The sequence below is a fragment of the Oncorhynchus mykiss genome, chromosome 17 (genome assembly GCF_013265735.2).
Source record: "Oncorhynchus mykiss isolate Arlee chromosome 17, USDA_OmykA_1.1, whole genome shotgun sequence".
Classification (NCBI taxonomy): Eukaryota; Metazoa; Chordata; class Actinopteri; order Salmoniformes; family Salmonidae; genus Oncorhynchus; species Oncorhynchus mykiss.
The window spans coordinates 81,360,596-81,372,698 of record NC_048581.1 but is presented as its reverse complement, the minus strand read 5'-3'; the positions used below and the strand labels follow the sequence as shown (position 1 = coordinate 81,372,698).

The 12,103-nt window shown below is 45.9% G+C and overlaps 1 protein-coding gene across 1 annotated transcript in view; it reads left to right on the top strand.

Moving 5' to 3' along the window:
* The window catches only part of LOC110494693 (suppressor of tumorigenicity 7 protein-like), a 32,352-nt gene that overhangs the window by 1,850 nt on the left and 18,399 nt on the right, over positions 1-12,103 (top strand). The window contains exons 5-14 of the mRNA XM_036950748.1: positions 574-689; positions 902-980; positions 1,125-1,213; positions 1,338-1,438; positions 1,851-1,965; positions 2,470-2,542; positions 2,791-2,893; positions 8,300-8,450; positions 8,580-8,672; positions 8,794-8,933. Of these exons, the coding sequence (XP_036806643.1) occupies positions 574-689; positions 902-980; positions 1,125-1,213; positions 1,338-1,438; positions 1,851-1,965; positions 2,470-2,542; positions 2,791-2,893; positions 8,300-8,450; positions 8,580-8,672; positions 8,794-8,933 (1,060 nt within the window). The remainder of the gene's footprint in view (positions 1-573; positions 690-901; positions 981-1,124; positions 1,214-1,337; positions 1,439-1,850; positions 1,966-2,469; positions 2,543-2,790; positions 2,894-8,299; positions 8,451-8,579; positions 8,673-8,793; positions 8,934-12,103) is intronic.

The window sequence follows — 12,103 nt, the reverse complement described above, 5'->3', positions numbered from 1 at the left end:
CTTTAGCCTAACACTGTCTTCGTGTTGTACTTAAGCCTAACACTGTCCATGTCCATGTTGTACTTCAGCCTAATACTGTCTTCATGTTGTACTTTAGCCTAATACTGGCTTCGTGTTGTACTTTAGCCTAATACTGTCTTCATGTTGTACTTCAGCCTAACACTGTCAATGTTCATGTTGTACTTTAGCCTAACACTGTCTTCATGTTGTACTTTAGCCTAACACTGTCTTCATGTTGTACTTTAGCCTAACACTGTCTTCATGTTGTACTTTAGCCTAACACTGTCTTCATGTTGTACTTTAGCCTAACACTGTCTTCATGTTGTACTTTAGCCTAACACTGTCTTCATGTTGTACTTTAGCCTAACACTGTCTTCATGTTGTACTTTAGCCTAACACTGTCTTCATGCTGTACTATAGCCTAACACTGTCTTCGTGTTGTACTTTAGCCTAACACTGTCTTCGTGTTGTACTTCATTCTAACACTGTCCATGTTCATGTTGTACTTCAGCCTAATACTGTGTTGTACTTCAGCCTAACACTGTCTTCCTGTTGTACTATACCCATCTAAAGGTACACCTGGGTGACTGGAAAGGAGCCTTTGACGTACTACGATATGAACCTGTCTGCTCAAGACCACCAGACGTTCTTCACTGGTGACACTCAGCAAATCAAGGCTGAAGATACTGGTTAGAATCCAAACTTTTTAATCAGCATATCATTGAAAAGTGTTAGCCAAAGTGTAAATGTCTGCGAAGGAATAGAACACTTTAATTCCTTTTGAAAGACTGCTTTGGTCCTCATCGGCCTCATTCCTACTCCTGTGTTGATATTTTTCTGGATCCGTCTCTTTGTAATGCATTCAGTTCAGTATTTGTTGTCTGGTTCTGGCCTGTTACAGTGATGCAGAAGGCCTGGAGGGAGAGGAATCCCCAAGCCAGGATAAGAGCAGCTTACCAGGCCATAGAGATGAACCACGAGTGAGTTCCACCGTAACAGTTTCTGTTTAAAAGACTGCATGCTCATTCAGGAAAATCCCAAATTAAGTTTCTCATTCAGTAAAACAAGTATGTATATTCTTATGAACTAGATTGCATAGCAAATGTCTTCCCTGTGGTTTTTAGGTGTGCTGCTGCCTATGTGCTACTGGCAGAGGAGGAAGCCACCACCATCACAGAGGCTGAGAGGCTGTTTAAACAAGCCCTGCGGAGTGGTAAGAGAGAACAGAGAGTACAGGACCCCGTCACAAGCCTCAGGCCTCTGACCCTTAGTTTAAAAGCATTAGTCAGGGTTGCAATTGTTATAATTAAATGTATTAATTTTCCTCTCTTCCATAGCTGGCAAAGACATCAACTTGCTGGTGTACATCAAACGCAGACTGGCCATGTGTGCACGCAAGCTGGGACGCATCAAGGAGGCAGTGAAAATGATGAGAGATGTGAGTGTTGCCATTTCCTTAATCGGGGGTATTCAAATCAGGGCCTTGAATTCTGCATTATGGCTGCTTTTCTTTGCTCCCTAGTAGCTGATGTCATTGATTGGCTAGAGGGAGTGTTCACACATGTTGTCCCAGGTCTGAACCAGTCGCTGTTTAGAGTATAGAAGAACAACCATAAGTATTGTTGAACTGGAGGCCCTGGGGCGCACTCAGCAGGACGCAACGTTTTGGAACCTTTGTATATAAATATGCTATGTAGAACCATCTGCAACGTTCATGAACGTTTGACTACTGAACGTAGCCCTGATATGTGTAGTCCTGTCTTTAGTCCTCTTCTATGCTCCTTTAATACTGGTTAGTCCTGCCATTTTTAGGATTCCTTCGTTCACTCACTGTTCCTTGCTTCTCCCAGTTAATGAAAGAATTCCCACTGTTGGGAATGTTGAATATACATGAAAACCTCCTGGAGGCACTACTGGAGCTGCAGGCCTACGCTGATGTACAAGCAGTCCTCGCCAAATACGACGGTAAGATATGTGCCATGTAGCAGATGCTTTTATCCAAGGCGACAGTAGTGAGTCTGTGGCCGGCAGTGGGAATCAAAGCCATGATCGTGGCGTTGAAAGCACCATGCTACCAACTGAGCCACGCAGGACCACATCAGCAAAACAGGATTCAAGCCAACTAACTACTACAACTTTTAACCAGTCCTTTGTCACTTTACCCCTACCTACATGTACTAATGACCTCCGCTAACCTGTATCCCCGCACATTGACTCGGTACCGGTACCCCCTGAATATAGTCTCGTTATTGTTTTTTGTTGTTTTTTTTACTGTAATTTATGTAGTAAATATTTTCTTAACTCTTAATTTCTTAACTGCATTGTTGTTTAAGGGCTTGTAAGTATTTCACGTTAAGGTCAACACCTGCTGTATTCGGCTCATGTGACAAATTTGATTTTGATACTCATGATCTCCAGACTCCTCGTTTGAGTTTTAAGTGAAATAACCGTCATGTGTTCTCGTTGTAGATATCAGCTTGCCAAAGTCAGCCACTATATGCTACACATCTGCACTGCTGAAAGCACGGGCTGTATCAGAGAAGTATGTCCCTGTGGAAAGACAGAACTGTGATTTAATGTAACATTTTTAAGATATAAACAAACAGTATGATCTATACTTGACATGGATGCATCTGTCTTTATAGGTCAGACTAATCTTTAAGACTTGTTTGTGGGACATCAAACCTGCTATTTGTGACTGAAGTGCATGACATCTCCTACTTAAAGCTGTCCTGACTCCTGTGTCTTACCATGGGTGTGTCTTCTCTCTCTCTTTCTCTTATCTCCCAGGTTTTCTCCTGAGGCAGCATCCCGGCGGGGCCTGAGCACTGCAGAGATGAACGCTGTGGAGGCTATACACAGAGCCGTGGAGTTTAACCCACATGTGCCAAAGGTCAGTCCAGACCCTCAGTCACAGATCTAGTATCAGTTTACCCAATCCAAATCCTAACCTTAACCATTAGTGGGGAGAAATGTACAGATCTAGGATCATCTTAGCGTATCCTATCTAACTCCTGACCTGAACCAATGGTGGGGTTAACACGACTGATATACGACATTGTCTGTATATACAGTTTGCTTTATTTGAGCAGTCTCATATTTTACATAGATGATAGCTATTTAGTTGTCTCTGTACGCCATACTGCTCTTGAGTGATAACTGCAGAGCTGACTTTGCTCTACTGTATTACCTGTAATGACCTATGTTAGCCAGCGGGTGTCAATATTGCACTGCATAGTAAACATAGCTGCTGTTGTCAGGACTGGACCTGTGAGCCACTTCTACTCTCTCTCTGCTGCACAGAAGAACATGGTACCATACACTTAGTGGATTTTACTAAAAGAGACACTATTAGTCTAATTATTATTCCTTTGTCATGGCTATCTATCAGTGGACTGTAAAGAGTTCATAGTGAGATCTGGGTTGTGTTCAGTACGGCACATTGTAGCAACATCTTTTGCAATGGAAATAACAAATCTGTGTTATTATTGCACAAGGTCAGGTAGTACATCCCCAGTTTCAAAACGTTTTCTACCTACTGAACAGGAAGTGCACCCTCCCTGATCATACGTCTGTCTGGGCTCTGGGCGACAACAAGGGGCCCCTGCCTCTCTGATGTATCTCCCTGCAGTAGACGGACAGAAACAATTCCTGCACATCTCTTCCCACAGGGATTAGGCTTGGATGCCCCATACTAAAACACACTCACTCTCTCTCACACTCACTCATATGCACACACACACAGGTCGCAGTACCCCCTACAGCAAAATGTAGTCTGTGTGTGTTGCATCCTGTGTGTGTGTGTGTGTGTGTGAGCCGCAATGTGTGGTAGTCACAGGCAGAGAGGGGGAAACTCAGCTCTTTGATCCAGGCTTTGATGACAGGTCCCTCATCCTGAGTGTCACCCGCCCCCAGGGGCACTGCTGCCCCCCCGCTACGGCGTTGACATACACACAGGGAGGGTCAGACTATAAAGTAGTGATCCCAGAGATAGTTCACATCTACAGTACCTCTGCTTTCAACTGGTGATACCCTAGACCGTTGAGGTAGAAGAGATTAGTCTCTCCTATCTGTCAATCTCTGTCCCATTGAAGCACAGCCTCTCCCTCAGTCTTTCACATGGGCTTCACGTCTCATAATAGACAGGCAGACAGACAGACCGGCTGAGCTCTGAGTCTGAGACAACCCGAGGAGGAGGAACTCAGCTGTGCTATCAAAATGGCCGCTGACATGCAGCGCTGTTGATGTGACGACCTGTAAAGGGTTGTCGGTCGGAGTGTTCTCGGGAGTGAAGCATGTTTTGTGGCCTCACCGTGTCAACTCACCTCATTGACTCCACTAATGTTCTTATAGTGAATTCCTTTGGCTGTTGTTGACTGAAATGTAGCAGCTAGTGGGAATATTTCCATGTATTTGTGTCAGACCTGTCTTTCTTTATTTATCAAGTTGAGTCCCATTGAGATCTTCTGTATCTCTTTCGCAGGGGAGCGCTGTCTATGTCTGTCTAAATGGTCAGTGAGTGCACCTGTAGCCGTAGAGCCTGAGGCATGCCTGGCGTGGGCTGTTTTCTGCCCAGAAGCCAGTGTTCACACACAGATACCAGTGGTTCACTGGACTGGAGCGAGCTGATCTGGCTCTGTTGTGGGTGGGCTTCCATTCCCAGCAGCTTCCCCACATTCTCCGCTTCAATCAACGAGTAAGACCCCCCCTCCCCATCCACCCCAATTCCTTTCTTGGCCTTCTCAACTTGACCCCTCAGCAGCCAGCTAACCCCCCCCCCCCCCCCCCCCCCCCCCCCACCAGCAAGCTAGCCAGCCAGCTAGCCAGCCAGTCCCCCAGCTAGCCCCCCAGCTAGCTAGCCAGCCAGCCCCCCAGCTAGCCATCCAGCCAGTCCCCCAGCCAGCCAGCCCCCCAGCTAGCCAGCCAGCCCCCCAGCTAGCCAGCCAGCCCCCCAGCTAGCCAGCCAGCCAGCCCCCCAGCTAGCCATCCAGCCAGTCCCCCAGCCAGCCAGCCTCCCAGCTAGCCAGCCAGCCAGTCCCCCAGCCAGCCAGCCCCCCAGCTAGCCAGTCAGCCAGTCCCCCAGCCAGCCAGCCCCCCAGCTAGCCATCCAGCCAGTCCCCCAGCCAGCCAGCTAGCCAGCCAGCCAGTCCCCCAGCCAGCCATCCCCCAGCTAGCCAGCCAGCCCCCCAGCTAGCCAGCCAGCCAGCCAGCCCCCCAGCTAGCCAGCCAGCCAGCCAGCCCCCCAGCTAGCCAGCCAGCCAGCCCCCCAGCCAGCCAGCTCACCAGCCAGCCCCCCAGCTAGCCAGCTAGCCAGCCAGCCCCCCAGCCAGCCAGCTAGCCAGCCAGCCCCCCAGCCAGCCAGCTCACCAGGCTGGGGAGTGTTAGGGCCAGCATCACAGTAGACCTGAAGGGATAATATATGGACATCACGCTACATCACATGAACAGACGGCACTAAATGCTCCACACACCCAGCTGTTTCAGTGCTCAACCACCATGCTTGCTCCACCTCTACCCTTTAGCCTGTCTGTCCCAATCAGTCTCTCCCCCCCCTTTCTTTTTCCCTCTCTCTCATGCACTCTCTACCCCCTACTCCAAGGTACGGTAGAAAGGTTGAGCAACCGGACTGAGGGCAGCCTGCTGGTCATGTGTTAAGGACACCTGAATGTGTTTTAAATTTATCACACTCCTGTGGTAACAATTCCTCACGCCTTTGGAGTGTGCTTCTTTGTGCCTGGTAGCCTGTGTTGTGGCGATGGCCTCCTCAGCCCTGTTCAGGATTCAGGGGGATGGAGGCTTCACATAGGTAGTAGCAGGTGTGACGCAACACCTGAGACCAAGAGTAGTAGTTATAGACTGACTCTAGTAGCTAGAAGCCTTAGCACAGATCTAGGGTCAGCTTCCCTTCACCAGACCCTAATCATCGGATGGAACCATTCAAAACTGACCTAAGATCAGTGTCTATGGTCAATATCATTCTCCTACTCGGGATCTGTCCAGTACCGTCCACAGATGCCTGAGGGTGACCTAACATGGTAGATGGCCTCAGAGGTCATCTGTATCCTCACCAGCACCGTGAGCCAATGAGACGATGGCTAGATGATGTCATTATTGTCGAAGTGTTCCATTGTGCTAAATGCCGAAGATCTGAGGGAGGCTTATGAGTTAACTCCAGTTCATCAGTGTTCCAAGATAAAAGGGGAGTGTCAATGAAACGCAATCTCTTCATCAAATAGGCGACTGGGGATGGGCTGGGGGGGTGTTACCCACCCTTATGCCAGGACATACCAGGCAGGACAGCTGCCAGTCAAATGTTTTGGTAAACATCACCTCTACCCTCTTATTAAACTCTGGGATACCTGGGTAAAGGTGCTGCTTGCAACAGTATAGAGAATGACCAGCACCTTTTTGCAGTAAGTGCTGACCCACGTTAAAGTCTCAACTTTGGAGAGGACATGAAAGTCGCACGACTTGGCAGTCAAATAAAACACAGCAGTGAGGAGTGGTGTGTGCAGAACACGTAGGAACACTTATCCAAGCATACCCATCACCACCACATCCACACTGTAGCCAGCTAGCTACCACCACCTAACTGTCCCTGAGAGAAGAGCAGAGGGTTGGGGCTTGTCTCCCTCTCCTGCCCCTGGGTGCGCCCCAGGGCGGCTCTGCACTGGGCGGCTCTGCACTGGGCTGCTCTGCACTGGGCTGGCTGGTTGGCTGAGTTTGTGACCATGGGGGGGATTAGACAGGATTAGCTTTATGGTAACCTTCCCAAAGTGTCAGACTGAGACTCATAGTCCTGTGAAGCAGGCGGCCTGGGAATCCAGCAGGCCCAACGCCAATGGCCTCCACAGTCCAGGGGACCAGTTCAGAGGGGATTAACGCCACAGCCACGCCGCCATACACACACACACCACACACACACACTGTGTCTGCTAAATAACTATGATGTAAATGCCTTTGACTATAATGTTGTCTAATCGTGTTACTTTCCTGTCTCCCTCTCTGTCTAGTTTTTATTAGAGATGAAGAGTCTGATCCTGTCTCCCTCTCTGTCTAGTATTTATTAGAGATGAATAGTCTGATCCTGTCTCCCTCTGTCTAGTATTTATTAGAGATTAATATTCTGATCCTGTCTCCCTCTGACTGTAGTATTTATTAGAGATGAAGAGTCTGATCCTGTCTCCCCCTGTCTAGTTTTTATTAGAGATGAAGAGTCTGATCCTGTCTCCCCCTGTCTAGTTTTTATTAGAGATGAAGAGTCTGATCCTGTCTCCCTCTCTGTCTAGTATTTATTAGAGATGAAGAGTCTGCTCCTGTCTCCCCCTGTCTAGTTTTTATTAGAGATGAAGAGTCTGATCCTGTCTCCCTCTCTGTCTAGTATTTATTAGAGATGAAGAGTCTGCTCCTGTCTCCCCCTGTCTAGTTTTTATTAGAGATGAAGAGTCTGATCCTGTCTCCCTCTCTGTCTAGTATTTATTAGAGATGAAGAGTCTGCTCCTGTCTCCCCCTGTCTAGTTTTTATTAGAGATGAAGAGTCTGATCCTGTCTCCCTCTCTGTCAAGTATTTATTAGAGATGAAGAGTCTGCTCCTGTCTCCCCCTGTCTAGTTTTTATTAGAGATGAAGAGTCTGATCCTGTCTCCCCCTCTGACTGTAGTATTTATTAGAGATGAAGAGTCTGATCCTGTCTCCCCCTGTCTAGTATTTATTAGAGATGAAGAGTCTGATCCTGCCTCCCCCTGTCTAGTATTTATTAGAGATGAAGAGTCTGATCCTGTCTCCCTCTGACTGTAGTATTTATTAGAGATGAAGAGTCTGATCCTGTCTCCCTCTGTCTAGTATTTATTAGAGATTAATATTCTGATCCTGTCTCCCTCTGACTGTAGTATTTATTAGAGATGAAGAGTCTGCTCCTGTCTCCCCCTGTCTAGTTTTTATTAGAGATGAAGAGTCTGCTCCTGTCTCCCTCTGTCTAGTATTTATTAGAGATGAAGAGTCTGATCCTGTCTCCCTCTGACTGTAGTATTTATTAGAGATGAAGATTCTGCTCCTGTCTCCCCCTGTCTAGTTTTTATTAGAGATGAAGAGTCTGATCCTGTCTCCCCCTGTCTAGTATTTATTAGAGATGAAGAGTCTGATCCTGTCTCCCTCTCTGTCTAGTATTTATTAGAGATGAAGAGTCTGCTCCTGTCTCCCTCTCTGTCTAGTTTTTATTAGAGATGAAGAGTCTGATCCTGTCTCCCCCTGTCTAGTATTTATTAGAGATGAAGAGTCTGATCCTGTCTCCCTCTGTCTAGTATTTATTAGAGATGAAGAGTCTGATCCTGCCTCCAGAACACATCCTGAAGAGGGGGGACAGCGAGGCGGTGGCCTACGCCTTTTTTCACCTGCAGCATTGGAAGAGGGCCGAGGGAGCCTTAAACCTGCTGCACTGCACCTGGGAAGGCAGTACGTACTGGGTGTAGGACATTGATTGATTGATGAATTAGTGGGTTAATTGGTTGATTTAGTTAAAGGATTATGCACTCGCATTAAAAGTCATTGATGTGTTTTTTTTTCTGCATTTCTCTCCTGCAGCTTTTCGGATAATTCCCTACCCTCTAGAGAAGGGTCACCTGTTTTACCCCTACCCTGGGTGCACAGAAACAGCAGATCGGGAACTGCTGCCGAGTAAGTAGGACAAGTCACTACTATACAGTATACTCAATGCAATGGTCAATTCTGCTGTCCACTCATGATATGTGCCTCTCTACCCTCACCCCACCTCTCTCACTCTCCTTCTCTTCTGCAGCCTTCCATGAGGTGTCTGTGTACCCGAAGAAAGAGCTTCCCTTCTTCATCCTCTTCACAGCGGGCCTTTGCTCCTTCACTGCCATGCTGGCCATGCTCACACACCAGTTCCCTGAGCTCATGGGTGTCTTTGTCAAAGCAGTAAGTCCTGCACTTCTCTTCCACTGATCCTAGAATAATTGTTTGATATTGGCCTGGATCTGTTTTAAATTAGAAGTTAGAGTTTTAATGGGAACAATTCAATTATTGAGATGTGTATGCATGGCTTCAGTGCCTCTCATTACCAAATACACATAGCATCAGCAATCCAGCAAAACACCGTTGGTTGTATGCATGTTATTATGTACTCTGACCCGGTTGACCTCTGGTGTAGTCGCTGCCTCTCGTCTCTGTCAACAACGAGGCTCATGGGATGCCTGGGTCTGGTGGTCGAGGCGCCGGTTTGTTTCACTGCACATTCACTCCCTACACCTCAACTGCTGCTCTCCAACAACTTGTTGTGCACCGTAGTTAAGCAATCCAGCCAAAATCGTGTATGATTTAATATCTTATTTCATGGGTCTGTTTTGTCTCCAAGGTTTGAGAATGAAATGAGGCCTAACCATATCCTTTTGTAGATTTCAAGAGTACTGTATGACTTGGTGCAGAATAGGGATGGCACAATTACCGTATAATTGTGTATCCGACAATTATGGATGAAGACCATAATGAAAATAAAATAACCGTCATAACCGGTATGAAAAAAATAAACTGGAACGAGCATCTGACTGACGACGGGATGGTGCGGTCGAGTCCATTTCCGCAGTAACATGGACACTTTACAACGTGATCAAAATGTGTTGCTCCTTGCTGAAGCAAGCAAGGTGTTGTCAAGTCTTTGGTTTCCTAGGCAACGTCCCCTCCCTGCAGTCAAGAGCGGAGGTGGGGGGAAGAATGTGCGTATTAAATAACAAACTGACAATTATAACGGTGACCTGCGGTCATTTGACTGACAAATAACTGTCCTCCAAAATTCCATGAATGTCACAGCATCTCCATCTAAGCTCTGTCCCAGCCAGGTAGTTAGTAGTTCAGTTCACTGTATTGGATAGCAGAAGACCATCCAAGAACCAACAGCTAGGAGGGCCACTCTGGGTACTTGTTCAGATCTAGGATAGTAACAGTCTTAACTGGCTCGTCTTGCATTGCCAGTTCCGAGTCCCGTGGGAAAGACGGAAACGTTGGTTCAGAACAGGCAAACGACACCTCTGTTCAACAGCACTGTACTTGGATAGTATATCAGACCTGAGGAGGTAGCTTTCTTTGATGATGCCAGTTTTCCACAGAGCCGCACCCTGTCAGGAGGGTCAGCTTCAGGATGATAGAGTGCCTGTCACTGCGACAACAGGCTAACACCTCAACTCAATCATTTTCAAAGGGCTGTTCCCAGGCCAGCCCAGGCTCAATTTCTTAGGGCACAATGCCAGTTAAACATCAAAAGCAAAGAACTGCAGTCCAATTGCCCCCATAGACGAATTCACCAAGCCCCTTTTCCTTGAAGTTATGGCCATATATGGTGGCCGAAAGAGTGTGTAAGCAGCTGATAACACAATGCAACATATACTCTATACCCTTGACAGGCAGACTTAACGGTATGTTGCCAAAATAATACAAATCTGGCAATGTGTTTTAGAGACAAATTCATACAGTCCCATTTTGACCACATTCTTTCCGGGACAAGCCTTTTATATGTACCTTGTTTGTGCCGGCAAGTTTAGGAGTGTGCCAATGTGGGTGGACATATATTTGAATAAATCCATTGAATATACACCATTACAAAGAAATCCATTTATTAATGTGTTTTAGGCAGGTTTTAAGAAACATTATTAGACTAAAATATATTTTCAAAAGAATAGAATGGCACATTTTTTGTTAAATGATGTTACTGGTCTGTACAGCCTATAGGCTACATGGCTGCACAGGAAATCAATAGTGATTTTGTTCATTAAACAGACAAGACACACTTAGGCTACCCTGATCACAGTCAAAACACATATTTTATAATGGGTTAAGAATATAAGGAAATATAACAGAATCAAATATATATATATATATATATCAAAGTCATATTTTTCCCACAACTTTTGTGTCACGGCAACATTTGGAACCGCTGTCATATAAAAAAGTGATATTTTGAAACAAGCCCATGCTTTTTATCCACATTTCATCTGTTTCCTACCCTCGCATTCACTTTGTTAGGTAGCAGGCGTAGGGTCTTACATTGAGAATATCATGATGGCAATCTATATTTTCAAAAGCATTTGAGTCGTGTTTGTATTCCACAACCTCTGCGGGCTTTTGGAGTTGCCTTTATGAGATGGAGCATAATAATAGACATACACTTGATTAAGACTACATTATTGCATGCTAAATGGTTCTGATCAGCGATAGATGAGTAAACGAATAGATGAACTACCACCTCCAATTGTTTGCCAGCCAGAAAATTAACCAAATATACAGATGGAGAATCAATGAGAATAAAAATCCCATTGATTAAGACAAGTACAGGCTTTTGGTTGCGTGTAGGCCTAGGCTACTAAGCGGCTGTGAGTGAAGTGAAAAACAATCCACTTGTTAAACTACCTAACATGCTGGCAAAATGTTCTGATCAGTGCTAATGAATGAGCCAACTCCACATTTCCACAGCCTAATTCTAGCCTAACCTATATCCAAACAGAGATTCAGTAAAAATACAAATCTGACATCGATTGATTTATCAAGATGACTCTCCACGCTTGTCTAAAAGCAGCAGGAAATGGTGCTGAAATAGTGAACACACTGGCAGGCTATTGTTTCAAATGTATTATAACATGTGGATGACTTTGGGAGATTCAATACGCAACAATTTGCCTTCTACTTGCATTCGCATTCTTCATTCCTTCCACTTGCATTCGCCTACTTTATTCCAATATTTACGTCAACCAGTGATATTTATTCCCCCAGTAATTCTTTATGGATCCATCCAGTTGTGGTTAAGAAAACAGTGCCTCTGGTGGACTATGTGAAAAGACGGGTGAGGTGACATGCCTCGCAAAGTTTAGAACTGGCAGGAGGATAGTAGTTACGGGCGCTGCCTAGCAACCATCAAGAGCTTAATTAAGAGCGTAGTTAGTGCGTGCCAATGCCGCCTCAACATTACGACTACATTTCATACTAGGCTGTAGGCAGAACTTTACAAAATTCATGACTAGGTTGGTTGCTGGAATTACACTGAACAAAAATATAAACACAACATGCAACAATTTCAATGATTTTACTGAGTTACAGTTCAT